A 22,938-nucleotide genomic window follows, 5' to 3' on the forward strand; every position below is an offset into this window, starting at 1 on the left:
AAGAATATGGAAAAATCTAAAAATACTGGAAAAAAGTAGTCTAAAAGTTTGCACGAGTACAAAATATGTCTGGTATTCGATTTTCTTACAATATTGAAGTTCGGATGGTGGCAATGCATCGAAAAATTGTTCCGCTCATTCGCAATTGAGTGATTTTCGAACAATTCATTTTTCGTAGTTTTCATTTTGGGCAATGAGCAATGAAATACCGTTACGAAGAAGCTTTCGAAAAAAAAAACGAATCTCGTTGCATTGCAGCCTCGGGAACTTCGGTCTTAAATTTTCTTTTGAGCAGGGCAAGTAAGAGAGGCGTATTTCGTTCCGGGCAGGAGTCTGTAAGATGCCGGAAGGAGGATCGCGTTCCAGCGTCGTTTTAAAGTCCAATCGTCGATGATTGATAATCGATGCAGGAATGCAGTTCTCGTGTTAAGCAGACAAAAGGTATGAAAAAACAAAAACTTCATTCCCATGCTGTGTTAATATTCCAATTGAAATTGCAAATCACTCTGTTGAACGTCGATTCAAAGCGAAGATAGTTTCGAATTCGAGGTTTCCTATTCATCGTATAAGTTTGACAATAATTTAAAAAAAAAAAAAAGAAAAAAAAAAAAAAGAGGCAAAAAAGAAACAAACAAAATTAAAAACATCCTCGTACAATATTCTGTTATAAACTTTTCATCGCTTTAATAGTGTGCATTTGTAGTATTAATAAAAGAATTCGATAGCTGGCTCGGAAGGATCCTCCTTCCAGCTTGCCTATATATATATATATATACGCTCGTAACATCCTTTACATATTGCATTAAAAATAATAACTTGAGTGTTGAGGCTATAATATAATACGTATATTATATATACAAATCAAAGTGGAACAACACTTTTGGAGGGGTTTTTCTTTTACTTTGGATGTAAATATATATTTTTATATATATACGTGAGTGTATGTGTATATTGTGGGATAAGATACGATCCCGAGCACGAAGAGTCCGCGACGTATAAAGGCCCATCATCTACAGTTTATTCGTTCTAATCCTGCCAGTATCTTGTTCTTTATTATACGCGAATTCACAAAGTCATTATTTAGTCGATCGCAACGACACGCATGCTGACTTGTTACCTCTCTTCCTCTCTTTCTCTCCTGTATGTATATGCATATATACAGATATATATATATATATATATCATTTATATATAATCATATTCGTTTATTTCTGGTTGTATTCATCTTCATATTCACCGTAGTAACTACCGTGTTTAGTGAGTTTATTATACGATAAACTATTTACAAAAATGTGTCGAATAAACATTGTTTCTATCCTAACTACAAGTGTTTTTTCGTCGCGTGCCGTAGCGCGAGAGACTTCGATTTGAAAATCTCTGAAAGTTTTTCCTTTCACTTTTGCTCGTCATTGTGGGTGATGAGCATTCGACTAATTAATATTATCTACTTTACAGCCAAATTCAACAATCCTTGCTAAAATTCAACTCATTCGACACTTCGCAACTGTCACAATTCGCGAACTAAAACGACTCGAGGGGGAGGATCGATCGGTAATGAACAAAAAAAAAAAATAGAAAAAAAAAAACGATACCTTTAAAAGACAAACGGAAATTAAAACTCAAGGATAGCAGGGTTTAAATCCGTTAAAATGTTCCCTATACAACAGAGATGCATGCAATATTGGAGGGCCGGCGAAACGGTGTCCCAGAATCCTCGATTCTCGTTTCAAATGTCAAAGCGTTTTGGTTATTTCATCAAATATTAATTTATTGCACATATCGTACCGAGACGGACGATTTATTCAGTGGTTTTTATCTTTTATCAACTTCCCGTTTAGAGTTTGATGATATGCCGTGCAAACGGATAACACGAAGAATCGAGATTCGTTCCCATACGAACATAATAAGAATGGCAATAATAATAATAATAATAATATAGAATAATAAAACAGCGGAATTTCGATCCCAGATGCGGGAACTCCGAAGTGCCATAGAAATGGGGAAGTAAAATTTGTCGTTGCGGGGCCAAAAAAGCGAAAAAAAATGGGACCTGCTTATAAAACCGTCAATACCGTGAGGTCGAGAATGAAAAAACGAAAAAAAAATTGATGATAAAACAATCGAAGCGGGAGTTTCGAGCTGCGTGCAGCGTGTGTGACTCTAAATTGGTTGAATTTTAGCAAAGCTCTAAAAAACAGTCGATAAGTACTTTCGAGAATATTGGAAACGTGTTACGTGATATTTTGTTGTGTGCTTTTTTATCTTTCTTTCAACTATATAATGTTTCTCCTATCGGATGATTAATTACTAACTAGCGAATAATAACGCATGCCTTCCCTCGCTTGGCGCTGCACGATGGCACGTTTTCTTATTTTCTTTTTATTTTTTCTTTCCTGTTATTTCTCACTCTCTCGTGAATGAATAATTTACGATTTATCGTCGCCTGTGTCTCTCTCTGTCTCGGAGGGTGGGGGTGGAGGAAAAAAACGAAAGAATTGTCGCGAATCCTGATAACTCCGGATGCGCCGGATGTTAAATTCTCTGGATAACTATCGAATTTCGACGGTACGACGAAGCAACATCGCGTTTCGCGTAAATAATGCTGACGTGAAACGCGAAATACGTTTCTCGTTATTGTTATAACTTTTGTGCAATTTTCAACTACATCTTTGTTTACTCTTCGACTCAATTTCAATAGACGTTTCTCTTTGCTCACTCTCGCTGTTTTTCGTATCATTTATATACCCATACATAAATATGTATGTATATATTTATATAAGTATAACTAAAGCATATAAACTCTGATTTAAATTTTATAATTTTCTCATTAATTCTAATATTCTCTAATTACGATTTCTTTTCTTTCACTATACCCCACCAATCTCACTGTATTTTTTTTTTTTTTTTTTTTTTTTTTTAACAATAAGTAACAATAGCATAGGCCTTTCTTCTTTCCTTCAGCATTCATCTACCCTTGCCCCCTTAACTCTCCGCGTCGCCCAGCTTGGAGCATCAATTTACAACCATCAGTTACACCGATTGATCGGTGCTTCGAAAAAACGGATTCATTGCGAGCTACAGCGCGATACAATGAATTTTTTTCTTTCTTTTTTCGTTTTATACTATGTACAGCTGCACTCAAATCTTAGAGAGTCTAAGATTTGTCCTTCGATATTCGTTTAACGCGAATATATTTACTTTAGCAGTCGCGACGAGAGAGAAGGCTCACATTTTTCGAAAAATATATTCTGGAGTTTAAACAGCGCTTTGTTACTCGTTGATTGCACGTACAGAGGCGCGCGTGATAATCATACTCGTTCACGCACTTACACGCACGCACGCATACAGATCATATGGACAAATAATGACAATACGATAAATCGATGGCGTTGTTGAACTTTGAAAATTTCGAATGCAACGCTATTTAAAAAAAATATTTTTCTCATATTCCTCGGTTAAAATTTTCCAGACCAATTTTTTTCCTTCAATTCTTGGATAACGAAGACCCAAAAAGATCGACAAATTTTCGTAGCTGTAACGACGGTCAATGATACAAAAACATAAATTACCCGCTGCACTCCAAAGTTACAAGCTTCAACCCCGCCTTCAATTTCATTTCACTTTCCGCGCCGTTTATAACGAAGAAACGTTGCAATAAACGACCCGGAACTTTCCCCGTCTCAATGGAACACATCATCTTGAACACACGTCTTCTTCGCAACTTGGCTTTACTATCGTTTCCCGCGAGAGCATTCTCGATAAGAAATTGAAAAAAATAAAATAAAATAAAATAAAAAAAAAAAAAAAACATCTTTCAATAATAAGAAGAAGTAGAAGAGTTAAACGATAATATTACAAAGAGGCATTTTTCTGTCAAATAAGATTATAACCGATTATCGTATATCGCGTTCACGCCTTGGAGTCCTCGACTCAAATTGCTTATGCCCTCGAGAAGGCTTATGTACCAAGATTCCAAATTGCACTGATGCCTCACAAAACATTTTAACGCTTACGCCTTGCAAGGAAACTGTACATCAACGATAATTAAAATAAAAAAAGAGAGAAATGTCTTTTTAAAACTTAAACCGAATAAGCACTATTTATATATATGCATGTAGATGTATATATATATATATATTCATGTATGTATTTATATTTATATATTTATATATCCTCTTCAAAGGATTATGATGTACTCGTGTTGTGGAGTAAGGGGATGCAAAGTATCACAGTTGGCACATGGGCGCTAGCTGCCACTACTGCTTACGGGCAGTGAAAGCGGAGCTCCCATTGACGTAGGAGGAGCGGTCAAGGGTCCTGGAATCAATATCATACGATATAGAATGATGATCCATGTATTGGGCGACACCCCCCACTACTCCTCCCCCTTGAAACGGATAGACTGGAAATGGGATTTTACCAGCAACGTTTGGAGACGACTCCGAGACGGGTAGAGGGCTAACTAGGCTGCTGGCGCTCATCGGTGTCGAGTTCGCTTTCAACTTTTGACGTACTTCACGGATCTTAAGCTGCAGGCTCGTCTTGTTTGGGAAAATGTCTGAATGTTTCGCTTGAAAGGTTGACGTCGCCTGGGTCGATGGAAAATAACCGTGGTCCTGAAACAGTTGCATCACTAGTTGCCTTCTTTGTTCCAATACTTTTCTTGGCCCTCGCTCGTTATCAGCCCGCGCGATTCCGGCCGAACTGACCACCCCGCCACCCGGTGTCTTTGGCGTTCGGGGCGAATTCGTCTCAGCGTCGACACTCGCCTCCGCATTCAATCTGAACGCGTCCACGTTGAAATCAGGGGGGAAAAATGAGTTTCCCGTTAATTTCACACTTGCTGTTGACTTCGGTGTTGCGGATGCTGATACTTCTGACTCCGTATCCTCCTCATTCACTGTTTGCCAAAAAATCATCGTTGTTATGTTATTTCGATCATGGATCTTACGATTCATCGGAGGAATTTGAAATATTCGGAAAGAATCACGTCAAGATGAAATAACAAGATTTTGAAAAATTACTAAAATAAAAATCATGACAATTTGGGTTGAATAGATGATTGAAAAAATTCTTTAGTCAGATAAGATCAAAACAACCTCATTGTCCGAATCAGCGAGGATTTAATTCAATCAACTCGCGACTCAAGGACTCTCTCTCGGATTCGCGTCATCCTAAAGAATTGTTAATTTCGCATCATGAGGATTATAACGATACGATTATTGTGCTTTTAACAAAAAAAAATGAAAAAGGTAGAAATATTTTTCAAGAAGAAGCTTCTTTTAAATCTTCAAATTCAGAAAATTGAATTGAAAAAATAACTTACTTGTGGATCTATGAGGACCGGGACCAGATTTTTTACGGTAACCGTGTAAGTTTGAGGCATGATGAATTGGAGCTCCGGGTGTATGAACCGAGGTCCCGGCCGGAGTGTTCAAGCTGATAGCACTTGGACTTTGTATGTCTTCGGGTTTGAATTCCGGCAGGGAAGAAAACTTCTCCTGAAAGTTGACCTGCTCGAGAACTCTGTCCATTCCGTCCTCGACATTTTTCTTGAAGAAGGAGCCTTTTTTCGTCGATGGAGAAGGTGAAGCCATGGGTTCAGGGTGACAGGGTGTTTGCGGTTGTTGTTGTTGTTGTTGTTGTTGTTGTTGTTGTTGTTGTTGTTGTTGTTGTTGTTGCTGCTGCTGCTGCTGTTGTTGCTGTTGCTGCTGTTGTCGTTGCTGCTCCTGTTGCTGCTGTTGTCGTTGCTGCTCCTGTTGCTGCTGTTGTTGTTGCTGTTGAGATGGTTGTTCAGAGTTTTGCGACTGATTCGATTGTGCTCGATTATCGAAATGTTGACACATCATGGACCCATGGTCTCCTGCACTTGATGTGGGAGGCATTGCTGTTGAAAAAATTCATTAGTTAAAATAGTTTTTCAAGGTGTTTAAGAAAGTTGAACAAATTTTACGACGAATTCGCAATTAATTTTTGCTGGCGAAAAGAAATAAACTCACCCAATGATTGTCTCCTTTGCAGAGGTGCCCGACCAAGTTGCGCCGGGGTTGGTGCGAGCATAAACGTACCTTTGTTCGGCCCAGAATCATTACTTCTCCCAATCGTTTGATCTTCCACGCAATAGGTCATATTCGAAGAAGAATCGTTGTTGATCTGATTGTTGTGGGGCGTGTGAGGTGTCAACGGTTGTTTAAGTTTGTCCAACGGCGTTGATAACATCGTTTCTTTTCTGTCTTGCTCGACTTTTGGGTTATTCGCTGAGGATTATGAAAATACGATCAATTTTTCAAGGCGATTTTAATCGGCGGTTCATCTCGTGAGTTCTTACGACGATTCTTACCGTAGAATTGGACGTGATTTGCAATCAGAGGCTCCTTCTTGTCCGTTTCCGCAAGTCGCGCTATAGAGTGACCGATTCCTCGATGAGTGGGTGTACTCGGATTAGAGGTCGTGACTGGGTACGATTTCGCAACTATCACACTTGGTGTTTCAGCTTTGTTGCCAGCAACTAAGTTCTGCATCGATAAATTACGATTCCCAGTCTCTGTAACGAAAGATATTGAATCACGATCTGGTAAATTCGAATGAAAAAATATATTCGTAATAAATAAAATATATATATAATTGATAAAAAATATATATAATAGTAATAAATAAAAGTACTAACCGGATATGGGGATGTGAAAACCGCAGTACATCCTTGGGTGCTGAGTGTTCGGGCCAAGATACGGCGAGGCCTGCTGCTGTTGCTTGGGAATAGCCACCAAATCAGTATCAAGCAACGTAAGAGTGAGCGGGGGTTGATAGGGAACGGCTGAAGTTGGGTTACGATGTACAGTGCTCAAAGTCTGCAAGGGTTGCTGCTGTTTCAAAAGAGCCATCATCGGTTTTGTTCCAATCTGTTAGTACCGTTACAATATTTGTTACTCAACTTTTAGCCACGAGAGCTTTTTTTTTCCCCCCAACTGGAACGACCGAAACAGGAGATAAATTTCTACTATGGAAAATTTGTCTCTGGTTTGGATATTTCCGGAATATTTGAGGGTGAGTGGGTCAAGCGAATTCGCGAGTAGAAAAGTTTCGTCGGGACAACAATACGAAGAGAAGGAAACGACGAAAAAGCTCGAGGAAATATTTACCGTATGGAGAACAGGAGCGGATGTGAATTTTGGAATATTCCGTCCGTTTTCTGTATGAACGCTGGACACTAAATTATTCACGCTGTACTGTGTGCTGTATTGTTGTTGTTCACTTTTAACCGGCTCCGGCTTTATGACTTTTGGCGATATTGGCATTGTTATAAAGGCTCCTCCTTTCGGTTGAAAACCCGAAACTCCCGTTGGATTAACCGGACTGTGATAAGGATAAGTCGTTGAAAGGACAGAAACCGTACCCCCTTTGTCCATGGAAGTGTGGTGATACTTGGTCGTTGTTTCTATTCCCGTCGATGGAAGTAATGCTGAGAGAATACAATTCAACATTCGTATTTCATACAAAATTTCGCGAAAATTTCGGTCGCTTAAGAAATTATTACGTATTCGGTATTTTCCGCTAACCTTTAATCGGCTTCGGACGGCAAGTCAAATCGTTTTTAACGTTTTGACCGTTCGTTGGTGAAAACCTTCCTTGCGTATAATTTTTTTTCTCTCCGTCTTCCTCCTGAGGAACGTCGTTATCGCTGTCTGCCATTTTGTCCTTGCATTTGAGATCAATTTCCGGTTGGGGATCTTCGCAAATGACCATCTGGTCGTCGTCCGATCCAGCTGCGTCTTCCTCCTGCTTTACCGTCGAGTCTTGAGGCTCGTTTTGCGCTGATGTTTCGGGAACTCGGTGAAGAGGGTGCGAAATTTGGTTAACGGTTTGCTGAAATTCAAAAACCAATCGTTTTGAGACACCGCATTAATCAATTCGTCAATTATTTGATCAGTTTGTCAAGCTTCTCTAATGATCAAAATATTTTTTGGTTAATTTACATTTCCCGGGTTCATGCAAAAATACAAAAGTAACTTTAAGTTATAAAAAAATTGAATTATAATCACTTTTCGTCTAAATTGACAAGTAAAAAAAAATATTAACCTCCGGAGTGGAAACATCATTGTAGACGGCAGTAGCAGGTACATAAATTTCTTCGGTTGTTCTCGGCGTGAGAGGTACATCGTCCATAGGTGGACCCATATCCATTTCTTCACCAGCACTGTTTAATTTGCCTCTAGGTTCGCCACCTTTGAAACTGGTAGTCGATGATTTTCTTCGATCTTTGCTACACCATTTCCAGTCAGGATGAGCCTTGAAATGTGCTTCCTTAACTTCCGAGGCGAGATTGTGATATTTTTTCTTCTCATCGGGTCCAAGAGCGTACCACCATTCACCGAGTATCTTCGAGACTGTACGATTGTCCTGATTCGGATGTCGTTGATGCACAACCGCGCGATGACGTTTCGAAAATATCATAAATGCATTCATCGGTCGTCTTATTCGGGGGTCCTTGGTCTGCAACATCGCAGTTCTTTTCACAGTTTGCTACGTGAGGAAGGTAGCAAGAGAACAGAATTATGGTTTTACAGATTTTACTATGATCGCTTAATACTCGGTACGCAGAAAGTTTCTCGTGCAGCAGTAACACTGGTCGGTACAAAATTTCAATATTAAAAATGTTCTGTTTTTTACCGATTGGAGTATTGAAAAAAAAAAAAAAATTTATTCCATGTTCATTTTTCTATTCTTTTATTTTTTGGTGTAAATAAAACGTCCATTTTTCTGTGGCCGTTTCGCTTTTTTGTGAGCCTAATTGGTACGACGCATTTGCCACGAACCGATGAAACATTCAAGTGCTATTTTTAAAGGATATTCTCGAGCATTTAACACCAGTGCGGTCCCTTTCAAGCGGCCAGTAATTTTGTTAATTTATAAATAGCAACCCAAACCTTACACCCGCATTGTTACTGTTCCTAAGATCCCAAAGTAGTTTTCACGTAAGAATAATTATGTTGACCAGTGCAATGAAAATAAAAAAGGAGAGGAGCAATCTACGTCACAGGAATGAAAACACGGAAAGAATTATAAAATACAAAATCATTTTTTTCCATCGAAAATTTACATGTGATCCTCAAATTTTATTTTCCCATAGTTGGAATAATGTACTAAAAAACTTCTCATAACGGAGTAATTTTGTTCTCCTTGAAATTCGAAATTTCAACGATACTCTAAAAAAAATTTGTCCTGCCTTCAATCTCCTATGCAATTTGGAATAATATTTCGAGTATAATTCTTTCAGTGCGTATTTATATATTTTATTACCTTCAAGGGACTCTGAGGATCTTTGGTGTGTAAAGCGCTGAGTGATTGGCTGCGCCTCTTGTTAGAGCTGGCTTCAATTTCGGCGGGTGTAGTTGGTTCAGATTCGAAAACATCGTCGTCCTCTTCTTCAGCTGGGGTTATAGGATCAGGACCGGGCCCAGGCGTATCGTCACCAATGTTTCCCATGCTCAGAGGTATCGGGGGTGCGCTCAGGGGAGGACTCAATGCCGAGGGTGGTGGACTCACATCCGGTTGTTCCAGGACTGTCGGCTGCCAGGAAAAAGCTGCAATGAAATGCTTGGGTTAGTGGCGATGAATGTGGTTAGTAGAGAAGCATGGGAATAGCAGCCACCGAGAAATATGAATGGGGTATGAAGAGCACGGGTTAATTGAAGAAGAAATTAATAATCAAATATTTCATCTGGGAAATTGATTATTGTGAGCTGAGAAAACGCTGCTACTGCTCCTAGAGAATACAATGAGTTAGTGCGTATGCTCGATAAATATTATTGCTATTGTTTGTTATCAAAGTTTGGTCGATCGAGATGCATCAAAGACTTGTGTTATTTTGATATTTTAAATATTTTTTTCATTGTCAAATATGTGATACTTCGTTGCACTCGATAAACACAAACTTTAACATCGGTTTTTTGTTCGATTGCGAATTTCGTCGACCATTTATTATAAATAAATATACAATAAATAGAAATCTTCTGGTCATCCCGTCGAATGGTACAAGGACGATTTTTATTTCCATGATCGAACAATGCGAGTTAGTCAACATCAACACCTTTTCCCCTGTCAAAATAACCCGAGCACGTATGCCTAGAAGTGGTAACTTGTAAAATGAGGTATCAGGGATAAGAGGCTAAGCAAGGATCCCAATAAACTGATGCAATTTTTCGATCGTAGAAAGAAAGAGAGAGAGAAAGAGAAAAAAAGGTCAGTGGTCTTTCAAACCTTTTTTCCAGTTGCGAACTGTACTGCTGAGTAATGACGGGGGGTGGGGCTGGTATGCAGGAGATACATCGTGGCTCCCATCTGTGAAATCCTTACCATTTAGTTATAAATTTTTTAACAATTAATGGGCAGTTTAATGTTCGTTATTAGCGTTTCGTCAAAAGCACTGTTTAAATCCTTAACGACTTAACAAAGTTTTGACTTTAATTACAAATTTATTCATTAGTTGGATTGATCTAGAAGTTTCATTTTTCTGATGGGAATCCTTTAGGAACAAGGATCAAAAAATGTCTACTGTCAAATCAATAATTTTATGAAAATACTCGCGATATTTCTAAACTATTGGGACCACGGATTCAAAAATTCACTAGATTTGCATCATCGCAAGGTGGCTCCTTTTTTTTTCTATTGCCCAGGAATTCGAATAAAAATTTCGAACCAAAATGGAAGATTCCTAGGATATCAACAGCACGAAATTCGACACAATTTCTCTTATAATACTTGGAAATTAACGAAAACATGTATGAAAGCGAAATAAAAATACAGAAGGCATTTCTGATGTAACGAGCCGCAATATTCGTTGAGTTTGAAATCTTCTCGCTGACTCGACCCAATTTTTATACACATTTACGAGCGCAAGCGTAAAGAAGAGAAAATCAAACGATTTCAACTTACAAAGTACGCCGTTGCTCTTGACAATGTCTTCTCTCGGTGGCACGGGTTTTGGTATTTGAACCATGTGACTTGGTTGGACAATAACATGTTGGAAGACACTGGTCGGAGCGGTACTCGTGACGGCGGTTGTAGCGGAGATAACGACGCTCGTTGAAGGGGGCGGCGGTAAGGATAGAGGCGGAGGTGGAGGCTGTTGTAATTGTTGTTGCTGCTGCTGTTGCTGCTGGATTTGATTCCTCTGTAGGTCAGTGTGGGTTGAGACGTTTAGACCAATTTTGGTATTTTGAAAATCACTCTAGAAAAAAAAAATGAGAAACTTTATAAAATATTTGTTACCATCATTGAAGATGGCCGACGATAACCAGTCCATAAAGATTATAGTTCGAAATATTTAACAGGACATCACAATTGAATCGGGGAAGTTTTTTCATATCAAACAAAAATAAAAAGTGTTTTATTCCACTTCCATTAAAAATTAAATATAGCTCAACAACAATTGAAAGCAATATCGTGTTGTCCGCCAGTCAGAAATAAACATCAATGATCCATATAAAACTGTTTGAGTGTTGTGATTTCAGCCAACATCATACGAACTAACGTCGAGGGTTTCTTACTTGTGGAACAACGGACATCTTGTTGTCAACATGCGCGGACGGAACAACAACGGGTGATTGAGGAGGCTGACACTGACTCGGATGTAACTGTGGCAATTGTCCGAGATGATTGATCAATCCCTGTCTGTACTTGTCATCGGGACTGCTTACATGCGACGATGGGGAAACGTCCATGCTATTTTTTATAACCAAATACTTTTTGTCTGGCTGATGTGAATGATGCATCAGATAAATCGGCTGGGTTTGTTGTGGTTGAGCGTAGTCGACCGGTTGCTCCTGTGTTTTGTGAAGATGAGTTAAAGTTTGAGGTGGAGGAGCCGCGAGTGGTACATGGGGCGAGTGAGGTGGTTTTAACAGCTGGGAATTTTGTTCTTGTAATTCTACAGGATTAGGAAAACCGTTGTTGGATGTAAGGGCGTGTTGTAGAAGGATTCCTTGTTGTTGGAGTTGTTGGTGTTGTTGTTGTTGTTGTTGTTGTTGTTGTTGTTGTTGTTGTTGTTGTTGTTGTTGTTGTTGCTGATGCTGTTGTTGTACTTGCTGCTGCTGCTGCTGGTGCTGCTGTTGTTGCTGCTGCTGCTGTTGCTGCTGCTGTTGTTGTGCCATGGAAGTGACAACCGAAGGATGTCTTGGGGGTGGACTCTGCTCGGACCAAGGATTCGAGACAGTGGAATGAACCGGCATTCCTCGTCCAACAGGGGAAATTCGTATAACACTAGTGCCAATACTCGCCGGTGTTGTAGGAGCCGTGGGCGCAGGCCTAGCCGGTCGTATCATACGATTTGGTTCGGGTTTTATCACTTGCTGTTGATACTGAGGGACAAAATTTGGCTGTGTCGGTTGAGTCCATTTTGCCCCTGGTGGTATCAGGGAGGTTGCGTGGTGCGCCGGACTGGAGATCGGCATGAAAACGTTGTTCTGGTTGAGACCCAGAGGCGGCACCGGCGATTGGTTTATACACGGCGATATCGAGGAGTGAGCCGTTGGTGAGGAAAACGCTGGAGTTGCCGATCTCGAACTACCCAGAGACACTGAAACATTCGACGGAACTATTGTCTCTATCGAAGACATCGGAACGAAAAGAAAAATTCGTATCGTTAATAAGTGTGCTTGTGAATTTATGGGTAAATGAATTGAACTGAAATTTATCAACGCAAATTATAAATTTGATGAAAAATGTATTTAATCGAAAAAAATGTCAGCAAAGTTTTTATTGTTACGGATGTGTCGAATGCACGAAGAAAGATGATCGTAGTTGTATTTCATAACGCGTCGTTTTACCTAACATATTAGCAGCTTCAGTTTCGTCCTGATCGAATCTTCCAGCTATTCTTCGATCCACATAATTGGGCGAAGTGTCGGAATCCCTTGAGGTCTCTTCTCCATCGACTTTCCCACTGTAAAAAATGTGTTGAAGAAAAAGAATATAAATATAAAAACAGTCCGGAAATGGTAGGCTTCTAATGTATTTATAGGATAAGGAAAGATCGACTGACCTCTGAAAATTGCCGGTGGGACCACGAAATCCCGAACCTTTGGAGCTAAGATGGCGAGAGCAATAGCCACGCCGTTGACTCTCTTTGGAACAACCTTCTTTGCTACACAATCTACGCCATTGTTTTCCATTAAATTTCTTCCTAATACCACTCGCGGCTGTCACTACGTCACCCTTGTTATATTTGTGTGGCGTTGCCGCCTGAGATCTGCAGAAAATAAAGGAAAATTGAGTGGTCAGTCGCGACTTGAGGAAGAAGAACTGTGGCAGCAAAAGAATAATGAGATAAATTTCATGTGTGAAGAAGAAACAGGGATAAAATGAAAGAAATATTACCTGGGTGTGGCTGCCTGAGAACGAGGAGTTATGCTACGCTGCTCAACTAGGCTACTGGTACTTCCTCGGCTCTGCATACTACTTCTCTTACTGCTCCCTGCAAAATTTTCCATCTGTCAGTTAAATATGCGTGAAACACACGGTGCACATTTCCCTCCTGTTTTTACATCACCGAGGGCAGTAAAAGTCTTTGTACACCCTCAACGAAGGCGATAAACGAACCTGCGTCCGACGGAAACGTAATATCTTCCCTCCCTAAGTCATCGTCGCTGTCCAAATCGTCGTAAGGCCGGCTACCGTTGCACGGTGTCGTGTTTGCCGAGTGCGCCGTTGTTCCGAGTGTCATTAACGGACTCGTACTAGCAGTTCTGTAATATGCGCTCGTCTCGTGAGCCGACATGTGGGGTGGATGATGAAGCTGTTGCTGAAGTATTGGCCCCGGTACCGGCCCTTCGAGAGTATTTCTATATCCGTGATCTTGAAATAACAGACAAATGAATAAACTCTCAAGAATTCGTGGCATCAATTTATTTGCCATGAATTATAATTTTGACTTGGAGCGGAAATAAAGATTTTTGAAGAAACGCGATGTAACTCGGGGCTGAAAGGAGTTCGAGGCAAAAAGGTTTTTTTTTCTTTGTGAAGACGAAAATCTTACCAACGGATTCAGGCCTCATAGGCTCCGATTCTTTGAGCACATCTTCCAACTCATCTACCCAGGGTGGTTGCAAGAGTCTAAGATCGGCTCGTTTAACAACATAACTATCACTTTGATCACCGTCCGTCGGTATTTTGACCGAAAAACGTTTAGTCGGGGCGAATATTTTGCACACAGTCCCGCGAACGAAAACATTCGTCATTGCATCGATGTGACCATTGGGTGTCGGACACTTGAAGCAGACCTTCGCGTCCAAAGTCACTTGTTCCAGGGACGGTATCGCGTCACCTATCACGTCGTATTTACCCGCACCAAACACATCCGTATACTTGACTAATTTACCCTCGCCGTCGAACTCGATAAAAACTTCACCGTGCGAGGCATTTCTTATTACACCTGGATAATAACGAGAATCCCTGAGCGCCAAAACTCTTGTTCCGCACCACTCGCCGAGATCAACCATCGCCACCGTCGATTGACGCGGTCGCAGGCGTTGCGGCTCCTCTCGTAACGAATAATCGACCGCGGTACTCTGCGGGGGAAGAACCACTACCGATTGCACCGGAGATGCCTGCTGTCAAATAAAACAATGCAATGAAACAATTATCAAATGAGGAAGGAGTCAATCATTTATTGTAAATAGCAAAAAAGTTATTTTTCATCCTTTGTGGAAAACTTTTTAAAAAAGCTTCAATCTTGATCGATTAAAGCAACTATTGATAAAGCGGTTTCATCCTTTCAGGAATATTCGAATGGGGAAATGATTGCTTTCGGTCTTGTTCGATTGAAATTCATCGTTATAAATCCAATCCGAAGAATATTGAAATTGAAAATCTTCCAGTCCTGTGACCACGTCTCAGAAACACTTGCAACTTCATATTTACTGAAAATTCCTCCAACTAGAATCGACGAAATGAGACAATATTGGAAACGGAATGAAAATCAATCGGATGCTTCCAATACTGAACGGTCGATGGAGTGTTTTTCCGCGACGACTAGAGAAATATCTCGCTTTCATACTCGATGGAATCGTCGCTTTTTGATTCGATATACCCAGCAATGTGATTTACCTCAATTTATATGAAACCTTTCCTACGAGTTCGATATTCCTCCTCTTGCTCTCAATAAAAAAACTTGCTACTTATCATCGAACTTGAGATTTATTACCGGTGGCATAGAACTCGATGAAAAATGTTGTGCGACCGATACAATTTGCTCTCGGAGATACCTTTCAATAAAAATGTCAAGAGACGAGTACCTGATAACACTCCGTTGGTTGTTGTTGTTGTTGTTGTTGTTGTTGCTGTTGATGGGGCGAAGCTTGCGGCTGGAGGATCGGTATGTTCGAGTGTTGAACGAGAGGAGACTGATTGACCGTTTGCACGGGTGGTGGAGGAGGAGGATTCGTCCTAATGCCACCAACGTTACCGACGATATTGGAAACGTTGCTAACAACGTTACTAGTGATGTCCATATCCTCGAGTTCCGACGGATCGAACTTTCGTTTCTTTGGAAGTTTTTTAGCGCTTATGCTCGGATCTGTAGGATCGCGCTGTGGCGGAGGTGGCGGGGGTGGTTGTTGCTCCGATTTATCATCCATCGTGGCCGCACCGCCACCCCCGCCTGTCCCGTACTGGCCGCCGCCTCTCAGGCTTTCCCGTTTCTCGTGCATCTCCGGATGTGCCGTCAGCATCTCGCCTCTCTCACGCTGCTCTGCAAACAACGTAAGAATATAACGTGTTATTATCGTTGTTAAAACAATCCTCGAACGCACGTTGCTCTTCATATTTTCATTTTTCCCCCTCCCCCGACAAAACCCAACCGGCCGTAGGGCTGTTTTTCTCGCATATTTTTCATTGCGAATTATTGCATGTGTTTTCTTCGTAAATACGACATATTGCATTAATTATTCCGAGGTTAACGTCCTCTCATCAAAGTTTCAATGTTCTTTTATTCCTATTAAACCGAACGACTCTTCGGCTGTAGTAGAGCTGTATTTTTTCCAATTTTTCCTCATTGCTGAGTTATTCCGTACGCCTTCAAAATAAACACACGAGTATTTTCATAAGTTATTTCCACTTTTGTTTGTTCTGCGACTGATGCAATATTTATCTTTAGCCAATAAAAACCGTTCGCTTCAGAATAGTTGTGGATTTTTTTAACACAATTATTCAGTCAATTAATTTTCTCCACTGATCATCGTCGAATAATTTGCTTTTTAATTTTATTCCCCCCCAACAATTGATGAATTTTGTACTTTTGTTTCTCTACCATTGGTAATTGATATCGAGGGGCTAACTCACAATCCATAAAGACGAGAGGAGGCTGCTGATGGCCGGAGTGTGGCGACTCGAAGGAGAAAGAATGACGACAACGGCTGGGTGCATACCTCAGCACCCGGCTCTCTCCGAACGGATGACTCGAGCTCGTAAGATGTTCTCTTCTCTCGTTATTCGAGCACAGATACGATTCCGACTTTGGCGTCTCACGACCCTCGCCTAACTCCAATTCTTCTTCACGGGTCGAACTGTCGAGCATCCTCCTCCGACCGTGTCCACTCTTAGTGCGACACCTTTCTCCTCTTTATCTTATCCACCTTTCTATTTTTATTTTTCCTTTTTTCTGGCGCTGCTTTTATTCTGTAACAAAGAGAAATAACGAAAAATTACATTTTTTGTCGAAATACACCATTTTTTGCTTCGACCTGAACGAGCATTTTGAACGAAACGAAAGTAATTATTTTGTTTGGAAAAAAATTCATTCTAAAGCAGAAAAAATCCTACGATTTTTCTCTTCTAAGAACATTACGGTCGCTGTGAATCACACTCGGCTCTAAAATAACTCGAATAATTGCGGAATCAATGAGACGAGGCGTGCCATATTTAACGTTGAAATTTAGTCAATCAAGGTGCTAAATTGTAAACAAAATCTCGGAGATTTCATTGATCGATGTCGAGATACATATTGATTGACTCAACGCCGGGCCAGTTATTGCAGTAAATCCGTATCCAATGTCACTTTTTCCCCTTGGCATACGGGATAATTAAACAAACTTATGCGCACACAGATGTTGACACCTGTAGATTGTTTAAAAAATGCTAATTATTAACGTGCAGCGATTACGAGAACGCTTCTGATTTGGTGGAAATTTGATTGTAAAAATATACGGATCATTCGAGTCGTCGCGAAACGAGCAAATCCAAGGAACAAAATATTTCCAAAATTGTCGAATTTTCATCGAAAAAATTCATTCAAACGACAAAATTTGGATTCCATTTTAATCTTCGATGGAAAACAACAAGTAAAAAATGGGCGAAAACGGGAGAGTTTTTTTCCCAATATCTGACGAATTCGACGCGAATTTTTCATCCGCTGGTCGTTCTCCGTGGCACGGATTTCGAGGATGTGGAATCGAGCCTGGGTTTATCGATCTACGGGGAACGCTTGATGATCGATGCTCTAAAGTATTCGAGAACAAATCTTACCGAGCTGATCGTGTACATCGACACATGCAGAGACTGAGTCTCTCCCTCTCGAGGAGAGAGAGAGAGAGAGAGAGAGAGAGAGAGAGACGGTCGCTCGTCGGGTCTATCTCATTCGGAGGAGGTTCTCGATCTCGTGGATCCTGGATCTCGTGAGCTCGGCTCAGTTCGGACGTGATCGGAGGCTCGATCCTCGGCGGCGTACACGACGAGAGAATAAAAAATAAAAAGCACTCTCACGCACACTGGGACTGGAAAAAGTCGTACATTCAACTCGTGTCGAGAGAAGATGCTAGCGGAGTGAAGCGCCAGCGGTAACACGAGCCGTGTGTTCGTGCGGGTTTAACACGAGAAATGAATAAAAAGACTGAAGATCTTTCTGTCTCTTGTTAATAATCAGGTTGCTCGCTTTGCCGAATGATAAAACGGCAGGCTACACTTGTACACTTATTGATGAAAAATAAAAGCGAAAAGTAGCGCTCGAGCGCGACGGTTCGACACGGGAGCTTCGTCGATCGAAAAACAATCGTGAAAACAGAGGAGCGCGAAGAGAGACGGAAAAATCGTAGGATCGCGAGCGACGATGATTTTCCGTTTGACCGTATCGTCGCGCCGATCGGCTCGGTAAGTCAGGTGCAAACAACTCTCACGTAACGCGTTTTCCAGAGTCTTGAGAAGGAGGCAAAGCACGCGCGAAGAGGCCGCGCACTCGTTAAATTATTTCTCACGATCGCCACGAGAAATCACGAGATTTTGAGGGGCCACGCGGGACGCGAGTGTCTTTGTAAACGAGTCAAACGTCAGAGGTGCGACGGGGACGAATTCGTCGGAAAAGAAGCAGCGTTTCGAGCACCAAGCCTGACCGAGGAACATCGCGCAAGTTAAACACGCTCGGGAGGGTTGAATACAACCGCAGAGACCGAAGAGCGCTCCGGCACATTCGGCACGAGCGCTGCACTGACACTGAGCGTTGTCCCGTCCCGTGGCCCGGGCCCTGAAGAAAACAAGGACCGGGGGCGCGGGTGAGGCTTTATAGAGTGAGAAAGAGCGAGAGGGAGTGAGCGCGCGCGGGAATGATCGAGCAGAGTGAGAGTCCGCGAGCGGGCGAACTCTCGCTCTCTCTCCCCCGGAGAATCCGCTCTTCTCATTCTCCCTCCCTCGCGCGCTCTCGCCACCAGTTCACCACCGACGACGAGGACGTCGTCCGTGAGTCACGGACGGCCTCGGGAGCGATCGGCTCTGTGTGCTCTCTCGCCCGTCCAGAGACGCGCCACCCGAGAGGCTCCTCCTTTTCGCCATTGTGCCAGTTTGCATTCCCTCTGCTAGCGCGATCTTCTCACTCTCGTATTCGCATCCCATGCACGAGTCTACCTACGACGATATCAATTGATGTGGACGATTTTATCGCTCCTTAACACAAGTACATCGAAACTCGTTCCTGTGAGCATTCGAGCGAATGCCGCATATGTTTGAGCATGTGCAGAGTGCGAACTCGAGCTCCCCGATTAACCAACAATTTTTCTCTCTTTCCCGGAGATTAAGAAAGGGCGATATTGTTCGGGGTCGGGGAAGCGCTCCGTCGAACGAGCTCCCGCGAGATTATGCACGCAATTCATTCGAGGAAGATCATACCCGCGGGATCGCATTTTATGGCTGTACAAATTCGCCTGATTTTTACCTCCTAATTAACGACGCTGAAGTTTGCAACCGAGTCCGACGAAATTATCTGAAAAAAGCCCTCCAACGATTCCAGTAATTCTACAATTTCGTTCCTTGCCGAATTTCCAATTATTAGTTTTTCAGGCTGCATCGATACTTCGTGATGTTAAAAATCGATGAATTACGAAGGTTTTTTTCCTCCATTTCATTGGACTCGGACGTTCCAAACTTCAGCGTCGTCCTAATCAAAGATATAATCACTCCAAATTAATGTCAGAGTTATTCATTCAAAATTGTCAATACACTTTTTCATCTTCTGCTGAATTAAATTACAAGCCATTAATTAAACGGGCATCCATCACTGGCTGAACCCAAAATTCCATTCGTCCCTGGCCAAAATAATATAATTTTTTATGTCAAAATTCACTTGAAAAATCGCAAAGGGAAATGAATCAAGAAAAAAGCGTTAAGGAGGGTCGATCACGAAATCAAAATAATGAAAATTTGATAAAATTTGGTCATAACATTCTTTGGCATCGAGTATACAAATACCATTTTTTTCAAATTTTTTTACCACATGGTTATCGCATAATTGAGCGTTAAATCGAACTTCTTATGCACGAGTGTGCAACTGTGTAAATTCTATGCTCGCACACGTGAACTTTAGTGTTCAATTACTCGAGAGCTATGTGGTAGAAAAATCTAAAAAAGTTTATATTGTCTTATATATTTTGACATTTACCAAATTTTATGAAATTCTTATCGTTTTAAAATTCTTAATATTTTTAACGTGGTTTAGCATGGCAACAATGTATCGTCGCGATCCTTAATAAAAAGACAGAAGGCTGTGACAAGGATGGCCCGAGCCAAGAAGAACCAAAAAATCCCGAAATAAGTATAAATGTGAGATGACGAGCGCTCATTATTTTACCAATTTTTTTTAAATCTTTAACGTAATATATTTTTATTACTAGCAAGACAATCGGCTCGAATTTTTTGCCAGACCTTCGTTACATACTTGATTGTTATTGTGTACGTTTTTCATAAACTTGGTAAGAAGCGTTCATTCGTAATACGGAAAGATGAACGATTTTTTACGCGTAGTCCCTTGCACATTTTTCTTCGTATTCAAACACGTTTATCTCAATAACCAATAAGACGAACCCTTAAAAATTTGATATGCAGGCCACTTGAACTGTGTAAATAACAAGACATTCTTGATAAAATCGTTTCGTGCATAACCCAGCACTAAGGCTTTCGAATCGAGGACTTTTGTGACTTTTTCATAACTCGTCGATAAGAAAAGCCACGTGGAATTGTGACCGTGGCGTTTCGCGCATCCGGAGAATCCTCCGAATGCCTCGCCACTGAGATCGAGCAGCTTGACACACAAAAGAGGAGGAAAAAGCGAGGAGATCAGAATGTTTCGATGCAGAGGAACGAAGTTTTATTTTGAAAAGTTTCAACACTCGACGCACGCAATATTCTCAACGAGCACAACTCGCCGACAGGTTCATCGGATTTTCAAGGGGCTGCGACGAGCAGCTCCGGGACAACCATAAACCATAAACGAAATATTTGTATGCACGGATCGATATTGTAATAATGTGCAAAGAGAGCCTCGCTTCGTTGTTCTCGAGTGTCACGCACAAGCCCATGGTAAAACGCAGTGATACTTATACTGCCAACGCACCTGCGGATCCGTTCATAGTCCCATTCGCCCCTTTGCCTCTCTCTCCGTTGCTCTCGCGTCTCCTCTCATCTCCTAACAGCGGGGTGCCTCAACAACCTGTAACCGATACCTGCGCCTGTAGTCCGACGATCCCTGTGACCAGCCTTCCCTCGCGTACCAACGTTTTTCTATGGGGACTCGCACCCACCGGTCTCTAAGTACTCGGGAATGTCTATTTTAACGAGAATTCAATCGCGATGCCTTTGGGGATCTTCCGCTGTGCGGATTTCGCGTTCTGTCCACAAATTATTCTCGCCGCACTTATAAATTTCGTCGTTTAACGAGGAACCCCATTTTTTTCAAGAATCGTTCAACGTTTTTTATTCGATTCCTTCGGAGTAACTTTGCTAATTTAGTGACAGTTCGTTTGAGCGGTGGGGAAGAGTGGAAGGGGCGAGGGTTGTCGATAATTTAGGAACAATCACACAAAATGAAGCGCAAGCCTCGCTCTTCGGAAAAATAGCGAGCCGAAAAACGCGATCGACGATCGATTCGGGACGAAGATAACGGCGCGATCGTGCATCCTCGAACTTCGTCTATTGAATCTCCGTCCATCAACGGATCGCGATCGACGAAAGCTCGCTAAAAACATCGCGAGAAAGTTGGCCGTATGGGCGGAGACGGAAATGAGGCTCTTTTCTCGGGGGAACGAGCTCCGTATCGAGAGTTGTGAGAAATCACACGCCCTCGAGAGAGCCCCCGCGACGAGGAGAAAATTGATACCCCACAGTAGGAGCAAGGATCCTCGGTCCGTCCACAGATCGGAATCGTCGTTGTCGCAGCCTCGCGGAAAGGCACCTGCGCGGATCCTCGTCGGTGTGTTCGCTTAACGTGCCGTTAACAGCTTGTAACCGATACCTGCGCCTGAGGCACTTTCGGTGCATATAAACCGAGTGAATGCAGGCCCTTTTAAGGGGGGTGGAGTCGAAACAGTCGCGCGAATATATTCTATGGAGTCTCGACTCGGGGGGTCACGGAGTCTTGGTCCGTCGAGCGAGAGCGAGAGAGAGAGGGAGGCGCGGAAGGATCTCGGATGGGCCTTTCGGTATCGTTCCTTAAGGAGGGAAGCATTGAGAGTTTTTCCGAGCTACGATACACCGCCGTAAATCAGGAATTCAGGCTCGCGGAATGGCGAAAGGACAGAAGCTGCTGGCAAGCGGAGAATGCTTCGAGCAGGGCTCGCTCGATTCTCCGTCAGGTAATAACTACGCCAGGGCGCATTCTCTCGCTTTCATTTTCCCTTCAACGGACGAAACAACAGATCTTGGCTACAGTGCGAAAAGAACGAGCGAGATGAAAGACCTGAGAGAACTGCGGGCCTCTCGCTTCCTCTCGCGGTCCGGGCTGTACCTGGGGCTCGTAAGCTACCCCTGCCACGGTAAATACACAATGGAGATGCACCTGCCGAGGACTCTTCTCTTTTACCAACGTTACCAACACCGTTTACGGTCTATATGGATTCTCACTTTCAACGAGGACGATTCTTTTACTACGGGGCGCTCCGCGTCAGCTTCGTCGTCGCCTCTCTCCCTCTCGCTGGCAAGCTCTGCTCTTTTTTCTCTCGTTCCTCCTTCGACGTGCGTACACCCACGAAGGTCTTCGGAGCGAATCAATGAAAGGGCTCGGTTACGCGAAACGTCAATCGACCCTCGAGCCTCTTCCCGCTCGCTCACTCCCGTTCAAAGAACCCGGGAGGAAGAACCTCCCCGAGTTCGAACTCGAACCCTCGCAGGGTGTACTAACCTACACTCCCCCGCCGTATACGAGAATAGACGCCCGTGGATGAGCGTCAACTTTCACGGAGGGACGAAAACAATGGAGGGCAAGGAAAGAGACGAGAAAAGACTAGAGCCAACGAGACAGTGTGCAATTTCTCATTACATAAATTAGAGGGGAAAAGTTGTTGCTCGTGGGGATACTCGGTGAGATTAAAATGCGAAGGTTTTCATCACTTTCGACCAACTTCGAAGCTCGAAGCTCGACGGAGTCTCTTTCGGGGAGCGGAGATCCGCGATGCGGCCTCGGGTCCTGGT

At 42.3% G+C, this 22,938-nt stretch overlaps 1 protein-coding gene across 18 annotated transcripts in view; it reads right to left on the reverse strand.

Annotated features, from left to right (window-relative positions):
* Positions 1 to 659: 659 nt before the first annotated feature.
* The window catches only part of cic (Putative transcription factor capicua), a 52,617-nt gene continuing 30,338 nt past the window's right edge, over positions 660 to 22,938 (reverse strand). For 5 of the 18 annotated variants that reach the window (XM_043426176.1, XM_043426177.1, XM_043426174.1 and 2 more), the window contains exons 2-21: positions 16,336 to 16,671; positions 15,291 to 15,740; positions 14,033 to 14,606; positions 13,597 to 13,851; positions 13,375 to 13,471; positions 13,040 to 13,246; positions 12,825 to 12,940; positions 11,547 to 12,574; positions 10,933 to 11,227; positions 10,258 to 10,338; positions 9,298 to 9,581; positions 8,077 to 8,520; positions 7,557 to 7,863; positions 7,140 to 7,459; positions 6,668 to 6,899; positions 6,341 to 6,544; positions 6,000 to 6,257; positions 5,327 to 5,887; positions 4,421 to 4,900; positions 660 to 4,317 (exon numbers count right to left, since the gene is read on the reverse strand). In XM_043426176.1, the coding sequence (XP_043282111.1) occupies positions 4,247 to 4,317; positions 4,421 to 4,900; positions 5,327 to 5,887; positions 6,000 to 6,257; positions 6,341 to 6,544; positions 6,668 to 6,899; positions 7,140 to 7,459; positions 7,557 to 7,863; positions 8,077 to 8,520; positions 9,298 to 9,581; positions 10,258 to 10,338; positions 10,933 to 11,227; positions 11,547 to 12,574; positions 12,825 to 12,940; positions 13,040 to 13,246; positions 13,375 to 13,471; positions 13,597 to 13,851; positions 14,033 to 14,606; positions 15,291 to 15,740; positions 16,336 to 16,419 (6,348 nt within the window). In that variant the 5' untranslated portion in view covers positions 16,420 to 16,671 and the 3' untranslated portion in view covers positions 660 to 4,246. Of the gene's footprint in view, positions 4,318 to 4,420; positions 4,901 to 5,326; positions 5,888 to 5,999; positions 6,258 to 6,340; positions 6,545 to 6,667; positions 6,900 to 7,139; positions 7,460 to 7,556; positions 7,864 to 8,076; positions 8,521 to 9,297; positions 9,582 to 10,257; positions 10,339 to 10,932; positions 11,228 to 11,546; positions 12,575 to 12,824; positions 12,941 to 13,039; positions 13,247 to 13,374; positions 13,472 to 13,596; positions 13,852 to 14,032; positions 14,607 to 15,290; positions 15,746 to 16,335; positions 16,672 to 17,517; positions 17,967 to 22,938 lie in introns of those variants that run through there. The other 13 variants (XM_043426175.1, XM_043426188.1, XM_043426187.1 and 10 more) reach the window with 13 other exon arrangements.

Source organism: Venturia canescens, chromosome 8, assembly GCF_019457755.1.
Source record: "Venturia canescens isolate UGA chromosome 8, ASM1945775v1, whole genome shotgun sequence".
Lineage (NCBI taxonomy): Eukaryota > Metazoa > Arthropoda > Insecta > Hymenoptera > Ichneumonidae > Venturia > Venturia canescens.